General features: G+C 36.2%; 1 protein-coding gene across 3 annotated transcripts in view; it reads right to left on the reverse strand.

The window, feature by feature from the left end:
* Window positions 1–880: 880 nt before the first annotated feature.
* Window positions 881–23,873, reverse strand: part of IDE (insulin degrading enzyme) — an 80,697-nt gene continuing 57,704 nt past the window's right edge. For 2 of the 3 annotated variants that reach the window (XM_083363216.1, XM_083363217.1), the window contains exons 16-25: window positions 20,961–21,071; window positions 20,159–20,279; window positions 17,730–17,821; window positions 16,453–16,564; window positions 15,466–15,633; window positions 12,941–13,213; window positions 11,975–12,036; window positions 10,306–10,378; window positions 7,837–7,904; window positions 881–6,490 (exon numbers count right to left, since the gene is read on the reverse strand). In XM_083363216.1, coding sequence (XP_083219342.1) covers window positions 6,395–6,490; window positions 7,837–7,904; window positions 10,306–10,378; window positions 11,975–12,036; window positions 12,941–13,213; window positions 15,466–15,633; window positions 16,453–16,564; window positions 17,730–17,821; window positions 20,159–20,279; window positions 20,961–21,071 — 1,176 coding nt within the window. In that variant the 3' untranslated portion in view covers window positions 881–6,394. Of the gene's footprint in view, window positions 6,491–7,836; window positions 7,905–10,305; window positions 10,379–11,974; window positions 12,037–12,940; window positions 13,214–15,465; window positions 15,634–16,452; window positions 16,565–17,729; window positions 17,822–20,158; window positions 20,280–20,960; window positions 21,072–23,397; window positions 23,543–23,873 lie in introns of all 3 variants that reach the window. The other variant, XM_083363218.1, reaches the window with a different exon arrangement.

Raw genomic sequence — 23,873 nt, forward strand, 5'->3', positions numbered from 1 at the left:
TCTCCTTCTGGACTGTTGGCTCTTGCTCAAAAAACCATGGCCAGGAGGGCTTTTGCATTCCTTCCAAATAAAATGGGGGGGGGAACCTCTTGACACATCAAATTGCAGTCCATATTCCCTGTTTGACTACAACATTTGGTTTACAGGTAGTCCTTGACTTAAACCATTTGTTTAGTGACTGTTCGGAGTTACAAAGACACTGAAAAAAGTGACTGTTTTTCACACAACTGTTGCAGCATCTCCAAGGTCACCTGATCAACATCTGGACGCTTGGCCACTGGCATTATTTATGATGGTTGCAGTGTCCCGGGGTCATGTGATCACCGTTTGCAACCTCCTGACAAGCAAAGTCAAATAGGCAAGCTGGATAGACTTAACAACCATGTTATTAACTTAACAATTGCAGTGATTCACTTAACAACTGAGGCGAGAAAGGTCACAAAATGAGGCAAAACTAATTTAAACTCTTGCTTAGTAACAGAAATTTTGAAGCTCAGGTGTGGTCATAAGTCAAGGGCTACCTGTATTTCCATGGGCATATATGCCTTTGCCTGGGGATCATGATGTTATTTTGTTTAATCCCAACATTTGTTTGCTTTGACACAATTCAGCTCCAAAAAAAAAGAATGCATATTTTTTAAAAATAACTGGAGTAAAAGAATTAACGACTTCCTTTGATATAGTGTGAGCCCAGTCAAAAATTGTTCCCAAAATGTATCTTTTGCAAAACAGCCAATAGCAATTGTGAAGGTATTATTATTTAAAGGTGCCATAATTAGAAAAACCTTAGCAACATCTCCTGTATTCCTAAAATGGCCTCCTCAGTTCAACAAATCAGACTGAAAACTACATTAAATCAAAACCATCTAAGAAATCCAGACAAGGTATTCAGGTTGTTTATTATCAAGAGTATGACAAACACTCCGCCATACTGTGTCAAAACATGCACCCGGATTCTAAATCAAGTTTTTAAAACAGCACTTGCAAAAATTACAGTTATTTAGTCATTATTTATGATTACATACATTTTGTTAATGAGCACTAGAATTGATTTAACAGTACAACTAAGTAATTTGTTATTGCTTGTCGACACTGCAGCTTTGGATCTACAAGAGAGAATCCACTGAATGCCTGAGTTATCAAACTGCATTGTTTTATCAAATGCAAACTGTAAAATGCTGGAGAACACTTAAATACCTACTAGTGAATATGATTTACTCCTACTACATGGGCATACCAAGTTCATTATCTTTTAATGTAGCCCTCATCCCACCATTGCTATTTTGTACCTTTGTCTAGAACTCGTCCATGTGGCTTTCCAGATGTAAGTAAACTATAATTCTCAGAAACATACTGTAGGTTCAAAGGTGAGGGATAAAGGAAACAAGAGTTTAGTCATGTTTTGAAGGGGCCATATTCCTCTGTTCTATAATTGAGTAAAAATCCAATAAATTAATAATTAATTTATAAATAATTTATAAATTAATCAAGTGACACAGGCTGCTTTTGAGCATCCCTCAATTGACAGCTTCCTACAAAATTAAAGATGATTTTTTAAAGGGGGACTTTAGTCAGGCAGAAATGGTGGCTGCTGAGGGACAAACCAGTCAACCTTTGTATGTCCACTGACCCTCCCTTTGCATTTATGGATAAATCTCTCAGGCATTCCTGCCCAGGATTCCAAATTGAGTACTTCTAAATGTAAGATTCAGCCTGAAAACTGGCATGTATTCTGCCAATGTTATGTCAGAAAATAATGTTTTGTCCATGTTATAACTTCAACCCCGATATTTAGTGTTGTGATAATGATCATCACCTATAATTAACTTGGATATAACCCATATTAAATTAATGTTTATGCTTTTTTATGTTTGCAACATCTGGTATAAAGAGTGTAACTTGTATGGCTATGTAAGTAATAACTACAGTGTTTTAAAATATTCGACATATATTAGGAACTATTCACTATTCCATAATCTTATTTTCTTTGCAGAAGTAATTGACAGTTCTTGACCTCTCTGCAAGCTTAAATATCCCTCCCACATCCATTTTAAATTTATAGTACAGGTAGTCCTTGATTTAACAACTGTGGCAAGAAAGGTCGTAAACTGGGCCCAAACTCACTTAATAACTTACCTTGTTTAGCAATGAAAATTTTGGCCCCAATTGTGGTCATAAGTTAAAGACTACCTGTATGAGTTTCTATCTTTTTTTTAAAAAAAACCTCATATAGTACCTATGATTTTAAGTAGTTTTACAAATAGATAAAGCATTATTAATGGGATATTGGGCAATGAGAAAGAACTTTGTTAGGCATAGGTGGAGAGGAGAGGTGTACATAATTACAACTAATCCCCAACATATGGCAACAATGGGACCAGAATGTTGGTCACTAAGTGAGGCAGTTGTAAAGTAAGACATCACATGACAGCATCGCTTAGCAACTGCAATCCTGGCCATTCCCATCTGTCCAAGCCATTCTGTGCTTGCTTCCTTCCAGCCCTGAGCCTCAGTAAGATAGGGACTCTTTCTGACCCCACCCATCTCTTCCATTTTAGCCACCTGCACCCTGTTGTCACCATAGTAATTGTATTTATTTGATTTTTATCTCATTTTATTGCTTTTAATTTTATTGAAATAGAAATCACATTTTTAAAAAAATGCTCACTAATGTTTGAAATATAGCTTTTGCCTGAGGTACCAAGTGTGGTCTTTGGCCTGGAAAATATGGTACACCAATAGTCTAAAAGGATCCAGATTGTGGAATACTGGCTTTGAACCTTAATAAAACAACTTGGAACTCAAACATTGACCTGGGATGATGTCTGAAGTGTCTTACTTGCAGACAGTGAAGGCTTCTAGTAGAACTTACAAGAGCGTGCGAGAGATATCCTGTATCTCCTAATGTAGCTGGCTGATGGGTCTTCCTGAGTGGTGAATATCTGAACTACATCAGTATACAACAGGGGTGTCTAACTGCCGGCCTGTGGGCCGGATTCCTCATACTGAAGCCACGCCCACCCCATTGTCGGCAATGCAGTCTCGCAATATGTCACGACACGTCACGTGACATGGCAAGTTTGACACCCATGGTATAGAACAGGGGTAGGCAACCTTGGCTCTTTTATGACTCCTGGACTTCAATTCCCAGAATTCCTGAGCCAGCAGTAAGATAGGGACTTTCTGACCCCACCCATCTCTTCCATTTTAGCCACCTGCACCCTGTTGTAACCATAGTAATTGTATTTATTTGATCTCTATCCCATTTTATTGCTTTTAATTTTATTGAAATAGAAATCACATTTTTAAAAAAATGCTAACTAATGTTTGAAATATAGCTTTTGCCTGAGGTACCAAGTGTGGTCTTTGGCCTGGAAAATATGGTACACCAATAGTCTAAAAGGATCCAGATTGTGGAATACTGGCTCAGGAATTCTGGCAGTTGAAGTCCACGAGTCATAAAAGAGCCAAGGTTGCCTACCCCTGGTATAGAATATAGAACTCAATAAGGTAGTAAATTGCAGACCCTTGTCTTAAAATGTGACTAGAACTAGCCCCAGGAACAAGAAAGTTGTGCAAATTTGTACTGTCATTCTAGGACAGCCTACCATCTAGCTGCACTCTCAAGATGTGATAGGATTATGATTGTCAGAATTTTCACTAAGTATTACAAAACTATCTGGGACTCCTAAGAATTACACTGCAACGCAAACACATCCAAATATATTAAATTTGGATGAAAAGTATATGAAGAAAAATCTTTATACAGATTTTGTCATAAATGTTGTTGCATTGTATTTCATGCTTTGTGAATACAAATAATTTGATACAATTATTTTAAGCATTGTTTACTGGATAATTGAAACAATTCTTCTACAGATTTAAAGGAGGTTCCACAAGATGACATGCATCATGAAGGGTACGATTGTGTAGCTACTCTTGTTCTAATAAGTAGAAAACAACATTGTGTTCACATTCCAAATGACCTCTTCAAAGCACTGGAAAACCTTCTATGTAGCTCCAACAAACTGCCATTTGTTACAGTGGGAAGGGAGCATCTGACTGATGCCATCAGATCAGCTTATAGTTTGTTTTGATGTTAAGCAACAATGCTCTTATCTTCTACCAATAAAGAAGAATCTTTATAGCTCATGGTTAAAAATGCTCCTATCTTGTCTACTAGTTGAAAAGTACACCTTCTTGAGTAACAAAATAATGAACCTCTGAGGCATGAAAGAGTACCTTTCAATCACTCAAGTATATGACGTAAGAATATGCTGTCATTCTTTAAATTAAGTCATCAAGGTGAAATATATAGCACTTCATTTAATTCTATGTTCTCTCTTTAGTTATTTTTATACATTAGTGTAAACTATTCTATAGCTTGTTTCTTCCAGAAGATGTAACATAATTTTACAATAAACAAGGCATCCGTTGAATTAATCATAACAAAACATATAAGTGGTGTAACCCCAATAATCACATCCTAGTCTCATCTTTTAAAGCTGTTAATATTTGAGTGCAAGGTCCTCATGTCTAACCACTTAATACTAAAATCAGAGAATGAATTTGGAAGCTTACTATGAACTGCAATAACATACTGCCATTGGAAATACAAATGCCTCTTCACTCTGCAGCTCCAGCCTCAAAATAGCACCTGGTTTTATTCTATGTGCTTTTGAGTGCATAACCATTCAAAAGCTTTTTTTTAGTTTTACAATTAAAATATTAACTTCATTTATTTTTGATTCCAGTTTATGTTGCACAATTATATCCCCTTTCTTCCTTAAAATCAATTGGCATATGATTGCTTCTCTGAATCATAAATAGAAAATCATATAGTGCTATTATAGGTAGTCTCTGACAAACGATCGTAACAGAGCCTGTCCATTACGGTCGTTTGTTGTGACAGTTGTTAAAATAGGTCACAGGCCCAATTTTACCCTTTTACCGCAGTAAAGAGAAGGCTGTGGTCATTAAGCAAATCACAGTTCCCTATGGGCAGACTCTGCAAACTCTGTAAATGGTACCATGTTGCTGAACATATGCAGTTCAGTCACATGACTATGAAGGGGGTGTGACCGTCAGAACTTCAAATTTGGGTTGTAAGTTCTCTTTCTCAGGTCAGTTGTAACTTTGAATGGTCCCTAAGCAATCGGTTGTAAGTCAAAGACTACTTGGACGGCATTTCAGATGCTTGAAGTGCCACATAAAAGTGATGCAGGCTAAGAATTTAGGCTGCATTTAAAATACTGAGAACTTTTGATTGAGGAAAGTTCAACTTCTGCATCATTAGACTGATAATTACTGCCGATGTGCATGAACTCTGTAAATGTGTTGGTTCCCACTTTATATTCCTAGAAAGATCTGTGTGGTATGAGAATCTGCAACAAGCCTTAGTGAACTGAGAAAGGTGCAGACTGAGTGCGTATAAGGCTGATCATGCTAGGTGATCACACTCGATCTTCACACAGTATGCAGGGGATCCAGGTAAATATTAATTGTGAGTTTCTGATAAAGGAGTGTTTGTCTACAGTTTAAATAACTACCAATAATTATTGATGGCCTTTTAACGAGATACAGTACACCCAGATCCTGTTAGATTTGTCCTAAAACAGTACATGACAACTGGAGGAAAAAGAATTGCCAAAGTAATTTTATTTATAAGTCAAAGAAACATTATCAGTGCAACCCTAAGAAAACACAAAGTTTATAAACATAAAGTTAACACTCTTGGCAAGAAAAACACGGCTACCCAAGTGTTTCCAGCATTTTACAAGTCTGTATATAAAATGTCCTCAAATAGGTATAAAGATTAAAACTATTTTGAATTTTCCAATAACTCTTTAAAGATATTTGTTAATTTTTTTCCTCCCCTTTCCACTGATTTTTTACATAGAATCTAAATGGCTGCTTCCAAGAATTTTTTTTTAAAAAAATGGTGTCACTCCATGCTTCCTTTAAAAACATCAATATGGCCTTTTAATAATATTTTCTTTCTTGTCCAATAAAATATGCTTCCAAAACAGTTGATCTTAAAAAAAAGCAATGATTTGCAAGCAAAGATCAGACTGGTATGGAAACGTCTTCACAATCCATGCAAACTAAACTATTAAAGGGCCACATTATTTTAAAATATACCATTTACCTACACAGATCTTCATATATACCACTTAATTTTAGTTTCTGGTAGTGGCTCTATGACAAACATAACACATGACTACAGCATACTTGCTTAACTTGCTGTATCCCTATAGCAGCACTGATGCTGGATGAACCTAGAAGGAATCAGGAATCCTGGATCACTTGTCCTAAAGATTAAGATCTTTGTTCATTATGAAAAGCCACCAAAGGCATATTAATCCCCTTCCAGTTCTTCATCCAGCAAGATTCTTCACAGTTTTGCGGCCATGAAATTGATATGAGGTTTCGCCAGAGGAAAAAGTGGCAGGCTGCGTTTGAACTCAGTCATGTTTTCAATCACAGTTGGCTGTAAACAAAGCATTTTAGAAAGATAGCCATTGAGAACCAAGCATGCTCATACTGATATGCTATACAAGACAGGTAGTATCACTGAAAGCTGAAAAAGTCACAGGTTTTAACTGCAAAGGTTATTAAAAAAAACACTAAACACAGAAATCAGACTTGGACCCAATCCTTCTAAAATACCGTAGGTTTGTGCATTCTATTGTATAAATTTCAATACAATAAGGTAATCTGCAGACAAATATACTCTACATGTCAATGTGAATGTGAAATCAAGCTTTATGTAAAATGTGCAACCTCGCTGCCAAATTATGGATTTGAGTCAACCAGGAAATCAGCTGAGGAAAAATTGCTGACAGTTAGAAGGGTGAACTGGGAAGCTGACTACTAGCCTTTGAATGAATAAACAAGCAAATGTTTAGCCTGTCTAAAAAGAGATTTTAGACAGGCTAAAATGCGAACAAGTGCTCAATTGAGACAAAAAATGCCTATGATAAATTACAGTATCTATTGCCTGTGCGTTAAACTCACTGAACTGTCATATACTTAAGTTACCTAAGAAGTGTAAACAGGTTGTTTTGCTGTGCTTGTTTTTTAGTTGCTTCTACCTGATGAACGTTTTGCCAAGATTGTCTGGCAGGAACTGCTTCTTGTGGTTCTTGTAAGTTCATGCTTCTGTTGATTAGTGGTATCATTTAATCAACTTGTTTTCTATCATCCTCTTTTTTATTATTTCCATTTTTCCATGGTTCTCTTCAATGATTCTTACCTGCCCGAGTGAAGTGGTTTTACTTCATCCGATATTGAATATTGAATCTTTGGGGGGCTCAAAATTCTAACTGCTTCTTTTAGTAGTCATAGTCTTCTGTAGGCACTTGGCATGGCGCACTTTGTGGTAGTCTATGTAATCAAAAGCCTCGATATCAGACATGTCAAACTCACGACGTCACGTGATGTCACATGATGTATCGGAGCTTTGGGGTGGGTGCGGTTTCGTCGTGACACATCCGGCCCGTGGGCCGGCAGTTTGACGCCCATGCTCTACATAATCCATCAACTAAAAATAGGTGTTCTTTTGGAATTCTCTTGCCTTTTCCAGAATCCTCTGGTGATGAATTATATCATCTTGGCTGCCCTGTTTCCTCTGAACCCAACTTGACATCTCATAATTCCTGTTTCACATATTGATGAAGTCTGGATTGCAAAATCTTAATCATTAACTTATTAGCACTTCAGATAAATGCAACTATTTAATAATTCAAACATTACTTAGAACTGCACAAACCCGATGGCATTTTGGGCACTGCTCTTTTAGAAATAGGTATGAAAATATCCTCTCTTTTTTTTTACCTGTGGCAGTGGTGGTGCTGGTGTTAGACTTATATCATTTTGGCTTGGAAACTCTCCTACAACAGGACCTATTTAATAATAATAATAATTATAAATATTTTAAAGACTAATAAAGAACTCCATAACATATACTAAAAAGATATGCATTGCTTCCTTCTATTGCTTGGAAATTTGCAGATTTTTATCAAAATAACAGCCACCAAGGATGGTTGCCTGCTTAAACTCATATGCAAGTGTCTGAGGGCAATGTGTAATATAGCAGAACATCTTTCAAAAGGGGACAAACAAGGCTGTATTACTGTTCCATTTATTCAACAATTATACATCTAGCTAAGGAGAAATAGCATCTTCTAAAATTAGTTGATAAAAGTATTGCAATTATATCATATAATTATACAAATAAAAGTATTGCAATTATATCATATAATTATACAAATAATATGTGTGTGTGTGTATGCATGCAGACACAAACGCACACACGCCTAAATTAGTCCTAAAAATATGAGACTGGGGTATATACGTTTAAAACTAGAAACAAGGATCACCAAGACTTACAAATTAAGCGACGAGGCTGGCACTAGGGGCGAGTGGCAGACTATATCAGCAACAGCAAGTGTGAAAGGGTTAATCAAGTAGCGAGAGGATTGCTCATGGCAGGATGTACGTTCCTGATGGGAGGGGCGAGTGGAGAGAGGCAGAGCGCCTGAAATCAAACAGATGTCAGTGTGCTTGACGGAGACAGGACCGAAGCAATTGATTGCAGGAGGGCGGGAGCGGAATAGACCTGTTACATGCTTATTAGCCAAACTACTGGCCTCAAAGAGACTATAGGAACATGCTTCCCAATCCTAGCTTATACTCTGATGATGTCAGCAGGTGCTGACGAAAACTCAGTTTTAATAATTTTTTAAGTCTTGGTGATCCTTGTTTCTTGTTTTAAACAATGTGTGCGTGTGTGTGTGTCTGTCTGTGTGTCTGTCTGTGTGTATTGTATTATGTGTAAAATAATTGCTACATGTCCAAATAGCTATAAACATTAAAGGGCACTGAGCAAATCCTGAACTGCTTCAAATAGTTCGGTGTTGTCTTCCAGTTTATAGGAAGTTCCTAATATTCATGCTTCATTAAAATTGCCCCCAAATTTATCTTCTATTTCAGACATGTCAAACACAAGGCCCGGGGGCCGGATCTGGCCCGCGAAGTGGTTTCATGTGGCCCGCGAAGCCATCTTGGAAACAGTGAGGGAATGGCCCCCACTGCCTTGGCCCTGGCCCAGAGAACCTTCTCCTGCCAGAGACCCTCAGATCTGTCCCACTCCTGCCCAGGCCCCCATAGGCACCCTTGATGCCAACGATGTAGAGCTGGCCACGCCCACCCAGTAGGCCATATGTACTCTAGCCACACCCACCCAGTAGGCCACGCCCACCCTGGCCATACCCACCCGGCCCCCTGAGGGCAACTGCAATGCTGATGTGGCCCTCAATGAAATTGAGTTTGACACCCCTGTTCTATTTCATAGATGTAGAATACAGCAGTTCTAATGTTATTTGAAGCCAAAGCATAACTCCTCTACAGCTAATGCCATGCATCACTTTTGCTAAATTTGAGGTGGTTCAATCCAAATGTCTAATGAAGCTGTTCCAGATTCTTGGTGTACTCCTAATATCGCACTCCACATAGAAGTAGGAGTGAAAAGGTAGACACTAGAGTGTGGATAGGTATTGTCAATTATTGGTTAAAGTTACATTTTTTTACCACAAGTCTTTTATTACTAAACCTGTGGTTAACAGGATACTGTTGACAAAACGGGTACTTGGATATTCCCTCAGCTGTTTCTAGTTTTGAATTATGAACAGATTGTGGCAAAACGTAAGGAAAGGATTTTGTAATCAAATTCCAGGCTGAATTTCTACAAATGTGGAGCTGGAAACTTCAAGAAAACTGTTTCCAGCTAGCAACTCACAATTCACAAAAATGCTATGCCCAGTGGATTTATACCAATGTAATTTCACATCTTACCATGAGCACTCTGCAATAGTACTGTCGAATCACTGGTGTTTCCTATCCTGACCTCTACAGAAAGTTGTGCACTCCACAGCGTTCACCACTAATAGCAACGAACTTTGTTACAACAGATCACAGCTTGGGCAGTACCAATTCTACAAAATATGGCTTCTACTTTCATCTTATAATTATTTCCATGTACATAAATGGGTAGTGAGTGGTGTATTTTAATGCATTTGGTTGCTTCAATATTATCTTTATAATTTAAGTGTCACACATGTAAATTAATGAATATATTTCTATTCATCCACCAAAGGTCACAGGACAGTGTGTTTGCTCTGCAGTACAACCATCTTTATGGGCCAACTTGAACATGCAGTTTCCAGCTCTACCTTTGTAGAAATTCACTTTGGAATTTGATTACAAAAGGTTATTTGTGAGGAAATACATGCATTTGGTACTTACAGGAATTCATTTCCCTTGCTAGTACATGGACCGATATTTTGTGCCTTCTTTGGGCATCTACTGCCAACATTTCCTACATGTAAATAAATCAGGGTTAATTATTCCAATAAAAACTTTCCATCTTTGCAATGGGAAGAAGTCATGCAAATTTTCCCGAGCTGAACAAACTACACCCTGGAGCAGAGGAGTTTTGAGAAATATTAATGCTAAATCAAATCAAATTTATTTACCTATGGTCAACGACCAGCCAGGTAAAAAAAGAAAAAGAAACAATAACTAAATACAATTAAAGCAGTATAATAGTAATACAGAAAATTAAAAAATTAGACTTTAGAGGATGAATAAAATGACAATGTAAAACATAAGATAAAATAAGAATACAATAACATAACAGAGTGAAGATGCTTCATTATATCATGGCTCCATGACATATTATGTCTTCCTATGGAAATTGCTGCAGAAAGAAATTTAGAAATTCTACTGCTAATGGTGGGGTTCTGGTCTGTAAGTAGGACTCAGACAGCCTCTCATGATGTAGTTTTATTTTTCCAGACAAACTAAGGCCAATCCTTCCTACTTTCTTCAGTACAGATGAAATTCAAAACAAAGTTAGCAAATGAGCTACAAGACTAAATGTTATAAGAACTAATAATTCTTCTGAGTTTTCTTCCAAAAACATGTACCAATGCTTAGGAAAAGTACTGAACACATGGTAAAAAGTAAATCTAGCTTGCAGCTCATCAAAAGCTTCACGGAGTGATTTAGCTGCGAAAGGAGTAAATCAGAATTATCCACAACTCCAATCAGATAATCTAAGTAAACACACATTCTAATTATTACTTTTTTTAATTCTCTGAAAATTGAAAGTCTACTAGAATCAATAGTAGTCGGTATCTTCACGTGTTGTCAGCACTACAAATGAAATAAGCATTCATAATTTAAAGCAATTATTGCAAGTTTTCTCTATTCCTAAGGCAAGAAAGAAAAATTGCAAGCTCCTATTAACAGCAATCCCTCTATAAATTACATAACCAGAGGTCCAGTAACATAACTGAATAACAATGTTCTACAAAAAGATTCTGTTTAGAACATTAACCTACAATTAATTAGCACATTTGTAACTACTATTTTTATTTTCACAGGATAGATACTATAGCAACCTCTGCAAATCACAAAAATGAACAAGCAAAGTAAAAATAATTTCCATGCCATCTTCAAATCAAATCATTCTGTCAAATCTTTCTTTAGAAAATGCATTCTGAATATGCCAACACATTATGTCATCCAATATTCATTTCTTTGCTGAATAGTTGACCTTTTACTAGAATCTTCCTAGGTTGCTAAAGCTCTTGGAAGGAGCTGTACTTAAAGCATTTATTAAGAACCTTATCCATTAACTTATCTATGAACATTTGAATGGCAATTATTGGATCACTACAAGTGTGGAATTGTTTCGTATTGGATGTCTCCTGTATATCTGTTTACAAGCCATTTTATATTGCATGTTTCCTTTATATAATGATGAGACTCAATGAAGTAACTGTTAATATTCTGTTATGTGGAGTACATAGAAGAATTTGCATGCCATTTTAATAATTCATCCATAGGATTCTTAGTATTACAAATATGTCTTTTAATAATAATTTAACCAGAACCTGGATCAACTTACCTTATAGAACTGCACTATATCATCCTTAGTAAGAGTTTTGAGATATCCCACTTCAATGTTATCTGGACAACAAAGTTAATAAATTTAATATGCACAAAATATGCAAGTTTGATGTGTGCAATACATAGCCACGGCTAACAAATCTTTTAAAATCATTCAACTCGGCTCCCATTGTCATAATTGCTGGCCGAGAATTTAATGTTTTAAATGGATAACCTTGCACTTTAACACTTCAGTCTAGTTAGCACTTAATAAACATGAAACATCTGCAAGAAAACCACTAAACTCAAGAGAGCACCAAGGACTCCACAGTTAAGCCCTGAGCTACAAGTATTCTATTGGTAATATTTCAGTCTATCCACATTATCTACATCCTACATCTTCTCTTTACCCTTCATTCCATACTAAAAAGGGCCCAATTGTAGTATAGAAGCTCTAGCCCCCTTACCATCCTCTCTTGCATGATTTCTGTAATAATTCAGAATTGTACAAAACATTCAAAGGGTAAAAAGGTCTATAAATGCCAATAAGCAATATTCCAGTGTTGAGGCTATCACTAATTTTAAAAGTATAATAGGAATTAGCATGGAAGATGGGATTTCAGTTAATCTCAAATATTCTTGTTTCCAATTGGCTCAGGGTAATTGGCTTTTTTTTTTAATTCCATTTATATCCCGCCCTTCTCCGAAGACTCAGGGCGGCTTACAAGCTTAGCAGTAGCCTTCATTCTATGTATATGCCTGCTTATTAGGGCTTTCACACACACCCCAGCAGCATTATTACAAAGTCAGCTTAATTGCCCCCAACAATCTGGGTCCTCATTTTACCTACCTCAGAAGGATGGAAGGCTGAGTCAACCTTGAGCCTGGTGGGATGTGAACCTGCACTAATTGCAGGCAGCTGGTGTTACTTAAGGAGGCATTAGCCCACTGCTCCACCAAGGCTCTATACCAAGGCTTTTCTTACCTCTATCGAAGTTATATTGCTGGGAAATGATTTCATCCCAATATTTTGCACACTCAGCAGATAGTTTCTTTGGTTTGTCAAGACGGCGAATTGCTAAAGCTTGGATATGTTTGTGGAAAGCTTCTTCAGGCATATCTTGTATAGATTTCTCCATAGTTTTTAAAAAGGCTTCCACTCTGCTCTCTAAGTAGTGCGGGGGCTTTTCTGATTGGATGATGAACCGCAGACCTTGGACACCATTAGCCCTCCGTGGACCACTGAACACAATGTAACCTGGGGTTAGGGGTGAGGAGAAGTCAGCATATCAGCAGTTATAATCTCTTGCCGTTCTTTTTTTTTTTCAAGAGAAAAAAGGCTTTAATTTCTTTTCTTGAAAATTTAATTTAACATTGAATTTTAGCATAACTTTCTAAAACAATTATTAAAATCAAATTGTTAACTGGGCTTCCAGTGAGATGGCAACCCAGGAGACTGCACATGTGTAAGCTGAACTGATAATCTTAAATTTTATTCTATAATTATTGGTAGGAGTATTTTTTTTAAATGAAGCACACAGCATCAGTATCGGCTGTGGTTTGACTGTGACAAGCTAAATTTACTGCAGAAGTGTGGAGGCAAAACAATATGGCACTTCTAGATTGTTTTACAGAATAACCATTCATACTAGGAGGATCTTCTGACTTATAATTAATGTTAAAAAATAAATATTGTGGAAGGAAAATAGGAGGAAGAAGAAATATTTTGTATGTTTGTTGCATTGACTTACTCACAAAGTAATAAAGGCAGGATAAAAAAATATAATAATAAATAAAGTATTTCCACAAACACCTTTTTGTAATTCAAGTTTCTGATTTCTTATATACAGTTTAATTTTTTGAGAAAGGCCCACCCTCCCTACCTTTCACATTGCATCCCACCTTGCCAGGTACGATTGTCCACTAGATACAACCGGTATTTGTGTAATTTCAAGCAATTAATGTTTGGTGCTACATTAAAGACTCTTTATTAATAAAGAGGAGAACCACTGCACTACAAGGACCAGAATTTTGATCACTGAGGGAAGCAGTTGTTAAGCAAGACACCCATGGGGCTGCTTTACTCAACCACCGCAAACTCAGCACTTCTGGTGGTAGTCATTAAGTGATCTCCTTGGTCATTAAGCAAACAAGGCAAAAGAGCTGCCTGCTGAGTTAAGCTCCCTGCCATGTGTGGAAGGAAACTGCTCTGGAAGGCTGCAGGAACGGAGCTCAGACCTGCAGGATTTGAGGTCTGTTTTTCTACATTGCTGAAAATGTTCATCTCCCCCTCCATGTGTAGCCCTCTTTTGGAGTTATATGCTGTAATATTCTTCAAATTTAGTTAGTCTGTTATACTGATATTAAATATGATATAAGTGATAAATCTTGGTTTGAATGAGAGCTTCTCAATGGCATTGCCTAGTTTGTCGAGACGTTGCCCCTAAAGATTTGTTTAGATCCAAATTGGTTCCCTTCTAGTCAAGGTAAAGTTGTAATTTTTCCAGAGATCATTTGAGGTTCAATTATTATGCTTTTAGTATGTTTTATTTTTATTTCGAAGCCAGGAGATTGTGAGTGCTAGTCTTGCCTTATGCAAGAAAGCCGGCTGGGTGTCTTTGAGCCAGTCATTCTCTCTTAGTCTGACCCACCTCACATGATTGTTGCTATGGGTAAAATAGGAGGAGGAGGAAGGAACACTGAGTGTGTTTGTCACCTTGAGTTATTTAATAAAAATAATAAAGGCAGAATATAAATAAATTTTACTTTATCACGGATATTTTACTGTACATTGAAGTGACTTTTTTAATGTAAACTACTGCAAGACTGCTATGAATCTCGCAATATGAGAATCTGATTAAAAAGGCATCTATTGCAATCTGCTTCACACCATTTCTTTCAGTTTTATTGAGAACTACAATCACATTTTATTTAGTGTTTTGTGATATTGTTATACAAATGCAGCAAAATCAGCCAAGCAAATAAACCACACAGCCCTAAATAGCCGATTACCAATTATTTGTTGTTTAATCATCCGTTGTCCTATAGGTAGAATTTTCAATAAAAAATGCAACAGTAAATTAGCTTATAATAATATATAGGTAAAAGGTAAAGGTAAAGATTCCCCCGCACATGCGTGCTAGTCGTTTCTGACTCTAGGGGCCGGTGCTCATCTCCGTTTCAAAGCCGAAGAGCCAGCGCTTGTCCGAGGACGTCTCCGTGGTCATGTGGCCGGCATGACTAGACGCCAAAGGTGCACGGAACGCTGTTACCTTCCCACCATAGTGGTCCCTATTTTTCTACTTGTATTTTTACGTGCTTTCGAACTGCTAGGTTGGCAGAAGCTGGGACGAGTAACAGGCGCTCACTCTGTTACACGGCACTCGGGATTCGACCCGCCAAACTACCGACCTTCTGATCGACAAGCTCAGCGTCCTAACCCACTGAGCCACCGCGTCCCTTATAATAATAGAGATCTCTTAACAGAGACACACATAAACAAAAGCTCACCTAGTTGTTCCTTAGTGCGCAGAGTATTAAAGCAAGGCTCTGAGATAATTTGACAGAAGAGCTCCAAAAACATATTCTCCGAAGTGCTTTGCATATCTGTTTGATAATATATTTCTATCCCACAATTATTATGAACTTCGTTCCTCTGTTGATAGACGAACCATCCTCCTAAGAAAAAATGAGGAGTGTGCAAAACAAATGGAATTTAGACTGAAGGAGAATCTTATATTCTATTTAGTGTAGACTAGTAAAGTACATCACTAAAGAATATTATTTAATATAAATATGCAAACCCAACATGCTTATTTGTTTTGTGCAACCTGGCATCGTCTAAATATATAATCAGTTTTAGAATTCCCAGAGGAAAAGCCAGACTGATTGCAATTCTAGCATCAGTGGTCTAAACACACCTAAAGATGCCAGATAAAAAATGCTCCTGTATTTTATGTGTGGAATAAAAGCACACAACCATAGCACTTTCAGTAGTATTGATTGAACAGATGCACAAACATTCCAAATGCCAAGGAAGCTCTAGGTCAGGGGTAGGCAACCTTGGTTCTTTTATGATTTGTGGACTTCAACTCCCAGAATTCCTGAGCCAGCATGGGAGTTGAAGTCCACGAGTCATAAAAGAGCCAAGGTTGCCTTCCCCTGCTCTAGGTATACAGCAGTTTCAATCTGCACATCATCAAAATGAATATGACTCCCTACTACAGTATATACCACTATCAGTTTAAGTGAGCTGGATGGTACCAATATCATTCCCCTCTTATATCACAGTGAAAGAGATAAATCTCATGATTGGAGTTTTTTTTCAAGGAAGCAAATCATGGTATTCTCACATATTTGCAGTACGACCTTGAAATTAAATAAATTTTGAAAAACAAAAATAGCTGGAGGCATAATTGACCTTTGCTGCAAGCTACAGTTGATGCACTGTGAAATTTGAAATGAAGCACTTTATAGCTGAGAAACTAAACCACTTACTATCAGGCAGCTGTACTTCCCTATATCTTACTAGCTGGCTGGGAAGCAGAGGTTTTGTATGAGCATGCTCAATGAGTGTATCTTCAACCATTTGCATAATTCCTAACGCAGCCTGTAAAAGAAGAAATTCATTGCAGATTTTATTCATTGCATGATCATTCTTCATCTCTCTGACAAAAGTAGAAGGGTAACAAATTTGACTGCAACAGCAAAATTAGGAATGAGAAAGGAGATGCTCCCTTGCAAATATTAAGTCTGAAAGTGGAAGCCATGCATATGAATGCTACTCAGCATTCAGAAATGAAAGGGAGAATTCCTGCATATATTTGCATTATATTTAAAATATAAAAAGCTTAAAAACATTTACATACATTCATTGCATGTTTAAATTCTGTTCTCAGTTTCTTAATATTTAAGATGAAAATGTTTTATCATCCTTTTCATTTATGATAAATCTGCCAATGTATTCCTGCCTCACCCTCCTTGATTTGCATTTTATACTACTCTGTTTCCCCCAGTTTTGTGCACATAGCACTTCGCAGATTTATTTGAATTAACATTTCCCTAGGGTGCTGGCATGCTTAAGTCTCATGCCTGGATCCAGTTTGCTTCAGGTGAATGGGACAGTGTAATACAAATAGATGAATATAAAAAATATCTTTTATTTTACTATGCAGAAAGGCTAACAACAAAATGGCTAAACAAATTCAGAATCAAAAGTATTTAAAAGAGAAACAAGGTCTTAAAAAAATTACAAAATAAAATGAAGATGATATAATACGATGCATGCTAAGATTATAAAGCATCAATCTGAGAAATGATGAATAGTCTGACATTACAATTTTATTATAAAAGAGATGAAACATCTCACATCTCAATTGTATGTTTATTTGGAAATGTATCCTATTAAATGTAATAAGCGTCAATCCAAATGAATGGATTTTGCAAAAATATTAGAAAAGCTAATTATTGCATATCCAAATTGTCCTAGAAGATGAAAGCATATGTAAGATGCAACACAAAAATAACTGAAATTAGCTATCCTCAGCATGAAACATATAATGCCCATTTTACAAAATATGTACCTTGTGCCAATACTATATAACTATCCTCCAATTTATTGATATAATAAATTTACTGTTATTAATATTGCAATATTGAACATTAAGGAACTACACATAATACACCAATAAGGATATTATTTAAGATTAAAACAAAAAGCTAAGATTTGGGGGAAAATGGTAATAAATATCCATTAAAAGCACATCAAAACCAACCTGTTTTGTTATATTGCCATGGAGAAGTGCTTCAATATGTAACCGTGACAACAGTTGTGAAATAAAGGCCTTGAGGCGAGGAAGAGTGACATCTAAAATAGATATGTAGATATTTAAAATCAAATGCATTTTCCATTTGAAGGAGCAAGAAAAAAATGCATTTATCTTAAGATACAATGTATTTCTTAGCTGTAAGTAGAAAGAAAAAAATATAATAATCAACAAAAGATAGCGAGTGTTTTCTTCACAAATATTCATGTTTGGGAATTGTTCCAACTCTACCTTTCTGTGCCCACAGTATGCCTTACTCAGAATTCATATCTGGTTTGACCCAGATTTCAATATGAAAAAGGCGAAAAAGACAGCTTTCAGTACAATCAAACTAAACATACATCCATCTTCAAAATTAGTCATTCACATGATAGTCGAAGACAAAGTTCAAGCTGTTACTGACTAAAGAATATAGTTGTCATGGTTCCGACAGATGAAACCCATTAAAGAAGTTCAAGGCAAGAATTCTTCCTTTAAGAACCTTTTATTGAGGAAACAAAGTATGGGCACTACATAGTTGAACCCAAAACTAGATTCCCTTCCCCGAGATACAAAGTAACAAACTGCAAGTCCCACTCCCACAAAGCAGTCATAAATCACATTCTCCAATTAGCCAAGAGTGCAGGCTCTCTCCCCAGCCTGCCAAAACGTTGTTTGTTCCCACGGAGCTGCATTGTTATTATGGCTAGCTGAGCTCAAGCGTTCACCCCATCCCGCCTTCAACACTTAATTTCTAAACAGAAATAAAAGCATGTTAAAAGCAAATTAAAAATGGCTGCAATTTCCATTGGTTGTCAGAGCAGGAACATCCAATGTTACAGCATTGACATCAGCACTCCTGAAAGGTATGTAACTGCCCTGACATCTTTGTAACAATGATTTAAAATGATGGTTATTCTGATATTATATTTTTAGCAAACATGTGTATGCTACAAGTATCTTTCCAAATCTTAGTGTATCTCATTTATGTTGGATATCAAGTGCCAGAATTGAGAATTATCAGAATGGTGGTCTAATGTGACTAGAAGGCACGAAACTGAAGAATGCCATGTTACAGCTATTACCTTTAATTCTGGCACATTCGTGCCTACATAGGTATACATCTACACACCTTTGCATCTGTCTCTCTTTCAGAGAGATCCAGACAAACATTTGGTGTAGAGGTTAAGGTACTAGACTGGGAATCTAGAGATCCTGGGTTCTATTGCTTCCTCAAGCATGAAGGTCATCTGGGTGACTTTAGGTCCAGTCATTCTCATTCAGCCCAACTCATCAGACTAGGTTCTTGTGGGGAAAATAGAAGGCCAGAGTATTATGTATGCTGCCTTGAGTGGTACCAAATAGACTACAATAGTAATAATAATACTAATATATGCCTATGGTGCAATCTTAAAACAAGTAGAGTACCACTTGAGCACAATCAGCATTGACAAAATCTCCATCATACAATTGCAAAAGGCAGCTTTACTTAGAACAGCTTACATCCTGAGACCATATCTTTAATATTATTAAACAAAATCTTCCTATTCCAGGTCCCTGGGAAGGACTCAGTAAGTAGACAAAAATGCCAAATCCAGTCTAAACACCTGGCTGACTGTGCAACCAATCATATACACTTCTATCTAGATGCTGTTTACTATACTGCAATCCATTCAGTGGGATATGCATTTTAAATCCAATCTTTTCACATGTTTTGATAGAACCTGTTTTATGTTAGACTTCTAACTACAATTTACCTGAAGTAATTAGCCATCAATAAACTTTAAAAAAAAACCCTATACACATAATCCAGATTAACCAACTTCTTACTATTATAGACAAGCATAGTGTGAAAGATAGGAAACCAAAACCAAACACAAGCTAGGTAGAGGTAAGAAAGGAAAACTCTTTTATTAAGGAAATCCTGTCCTTCTTCATCATAAAACTATAACTCACAAAGCTTCTAATTCTAAGATGAATATGGGATGAGCTAGCAAAAAAAGATTGTCACATTTTGTAAATCATGTCTATCATGTAGATTCTATACTTTTTTTCCTATACATACTAAGGCGACAGCTATACTCAATCTCAGTTGTAAAGAAAAACTGTATTTAAATAATAGTTAAAAAACAAATGGACACCAATGTCCAAAATTAATTTCAAAGCTTGTATTGTTTGCCGAAATTCATAAATTGATTTCTATACACTTACTGTCACAGTAACGGAAAAACAGAAATTTCTCTATATTTGTTTCAACTTCCTTACAACAATCACAACAATTGCTGATCCTCACAACAATCCATGCGACCTTTGGGCATACTTCCTTTAAAGTAAACCAAATTAACATAGAAAACCAAGTAACACAGAAAACATGCAATTTAGATTTGGCAAAAACTTACCGTCTAAAGCTTCTTTTAATTCATTTTTGGTCCAGGCAACTTCTGTCATTAAGAGCTGAAGGTAATACATTGCATGCTCATGTGGCTGTTCAGCTCGAAAGTTGTTAAGTGATCGCATATACTATGGAAGTAAAACAAAAGCCAAGGCAAAATAATGTAGCTTTTCAAGAAACCTCACTGATCTAATCACTTTTATACTCAGAATAAGCATTCAAATAAAATATAGAAGACCTGAAATCAGGAAGTGAGATTGGTTAATAAAACAGCCTATAAAATTGCACAAAGGCTAGCATTTAATACTGGGGCTCAATAATTGTAAGCAAGTACTTGCACAGGCTGGAGTCTGGGGAATGGCAAATGAATACATTATTTTCCAGTCTTTCCCCACTCTCTGAATCAGAGTAAAAGCAAAAGCATCACAGAACATTTTCAATGGTTAAAAGGGGAATCAGGAAGACACTGCCATGAGTGAAAAAATCTATCTCTAATAAAAGGAATGATGAACATTTTATTCCTACCATGGATTCCTAGCCTTTTGCAAACTGAAGGCTTAAGGATCACAGTTTATATTATCAACTCAGAAATAAGTTACTGATTAGTAAAGATCACTCCCTACTAAGTGTACAGGATTTTAACTTAAGTTTAGAGCTACGCATGGTGCCCACCATCCTGCCCTTTTCTACAAATATTCATTTATATGGTACAGAAATAGAATTCATGTTTAACAACTTTCCTTTTTTTCTTTCTTCACAGAAAGGGTGTTTCTCAATTCTAACAGGATCAAACTTTTCAGATGGCTTACCACCTCCTTGATAATTTCAAATCGCTTTTCATCAATCTCGAAGGTAGCCATTTTCTCAATAATCTTCTTCAGCAGAATATGTTGCTTGTCATTATAACCTTTTACAGAAAGCTATACAAAAAGAATACGTAAGTGGTTGTATACTTTAGCTAGGCCTTCCATCCATTAAAAGACAAGATCTCCAATGAAAGCAATAGGTGCCACCAAGCATGGGGAAATTCTCTCCTTCAAATCAATAGAAATCCAGTTTAATCTTTAATTGCACGATATTACATATATCAGAGTTCCCCAACATTTCTGGCTTTGTGGACCGGCGGAGGGAAGGGATGCTTTGTGCAAGCGGCTGGCAAGCGCTCACGCAACTCTATTTGCACAAGCGATGTGCATGCGTGCTTGCTGCTCACACAAATGGAGCACGTGTGCGTGCGCTCGCCCACTGCTTGCGCAAGTGAGGATGCACGCACGCACATTGCAAACCCCTTGGAGCCCACTAGTGGTCTGTAGCCCACAGATTGGGGACCTCTGACATATATGACATTATAATGATTTCTTTCTTTCTCTGAACTTAGTCGACGTAAACATAGTGGGGTTTAGATTACAATGGAAAATAGATTGTACCATGTTACAAAGCAAAGTGTAATGTGGTAGTATCCATACTGGTTAGTGTCTGTGTGTGGGATTCTTTATAGTTTTTGGGATTTAGTATTTTTTAAAAACTACAACTGAGGAAAGAGTAAACAAATTTAGCTATTTCCCTTCAAATAAAGACTAGAAGTACTTTAAGACCTTATTACAGCAAAATATGGGGGAAAAACTTTCCACTCAATGTTTTCTAACATAGAACACTTCACAAGGTTCTTAATAAGGTAAAGCAGAGTATCAGAATATTTAATTCATGAATATGACAGATTACTAAACTACAGTACTTCATAAAGTGGTTAATTGCAAACCATATAACTGTTTTAACAGTGTCATTTAAAGCTATATTAATAATCTATACTATCATTATTCCTCACACTGAATAAAGAAATGTTTGCATACATAAGTGAAGAATGGATGTTTCATTCTTCTAGTAAGTTGGACATCCACTTATATTGTAATACAGAAATAATTAAGCATAAAAACTGAAGTACACCTTTTAATAGAACAAAGCTCCAGTCTCCGAATATAACACTTTAAAATGAATATTTATGATACAAGAAAAATAAAAATGTCATAGTAGATGAATTAAGAACCAATGTTATCTTTGTTGATCCCAGTGATCCAAAAATATAAGGTACAGTAACGTTGCTGAAGCAAAATAGTTTAGAATGCAGGTTGCCTTACTAGGTACAGCATTTCAAGTTTAAATTGTATTTTATTTATAACACAAGAGACTATTATAGATCAAAGTTAAATTATTAGTTTTTTTGGTGCTGAGGGTTTTTTTTCCTTGCAAATATTTCATTGTCAGGCTAGGGATCATCACCAATGGAAGGTAGGTTTGCTGGCTGTTTATATACAGTATATTGTATCTTGCCCTACCTGTGGTGGATGCTTCCACCTTGATTATTCTTTAATAACCTTAGAAGCTAAGTATTCAGGCATATCAGCCTTCAATAAACACAAACAGCCTAGAACACATGCCGTCTAGCAACCAACATGCAAGAAACCAACCATCAAAGAAAAAATCACACACCCCAGCAAGTTACAAACAGCCAGAATACTTTATTCTTCTTTGTACTGCTTCCTAGCCTGGTAAGAAAATGTCTGCAAGAAAATAACCAAAGTCAAAGAGCACCAAGAACCCATTTTTAACTCTATTTTATAATACTCCATATTATACAACATTTATACAATACACACTTCTTTTGAACCATTTTTTTTCCGAACAATGATTTTTAAACTCTTTCAAAGTGACAACTAAAATATTAAAACAGATATTTTATATTTGACCAAAAATCTCAGGAACTGATGACATGTAAGAAATCGTTATTTGTATCAACAAATAAGCTCAATTTATAATACTCAAGCATTTTTTCTATAGCCAATAATGCAGTTAGTGGTATTTAGTTCAGTCAGCGTTTTAACAAAGTAGATTCTATCCTGCAAAAGCTCATGCCTCAATAAACATATTAGACTAACATCACAGGACATTCTTGTTTATTTTTAGCGTAAAGTATCTAAAAGACTAATAGTCTAAAAAAAGTCAAAGTAATACTTTCCAGGATGTTAAATACATAAAGATGCATAAAGAAATGTATTACAAAGCACTATATGGTCACAAAAAGCACTCCAATCATAGCTGATGAAGCATCTTTGTCCAGACACTTTCAGACAAGAGAAAGGTGCAAGAGAACACAGAACTGGTAACTGTTATGCAAAAAAATATTGAAAAAGCAAGCATATTCCAAGTGCATAGCTCTCAAGCCATCTCACTTGTTTCCATCTTACTTACAAGTATTGCATTCATTCCTGATGCAATGAAATAGCTCAAACCTGAGAGGCGTGCTGCATATGTATACTCTTTTAAATCATCCTTCAACAACCTCATTAACAGGTATGTCATGTTGCAATGGAGAGGGTCAATATAAAGGTAGCGACTAACAAAAAGAAAAAAGGATGCTTTGATACTTCGTGACATGATAATGGATGAAGAAACATGACTGAAGAGTATGTATATGCAGCCTCATAACCAATATTTCTGGGAATAAAATACAAATGTAAAATAAGGATTTTGTTTCCTCATTAAGATTAATGATTTAACTTCTGGAAGAAAGAAGTAGAAATTGAACTCCAATTTGGGCTAAATTTCATTTAATTTCATTATTTTAATGAATGATATAAAATGAAATGAAAAATCTGAATATGAATGGGAATCTTGAAGACTAAGAATATTTCATGTAAAATTCAAATTATGAGAAATTAGAAATC

The sequence above is a fragment of the Vipera ursinii genome, assembly GCF_947247035.1.
Source record: "Vipera ursinii genome assembly, chromosome: 5".
Lineage (NCBI taxonomy): Eukaryota > Metazoa > Chordata > Lepidosauria > Squamata > Viperidae > Vipera > Vipera ursinii.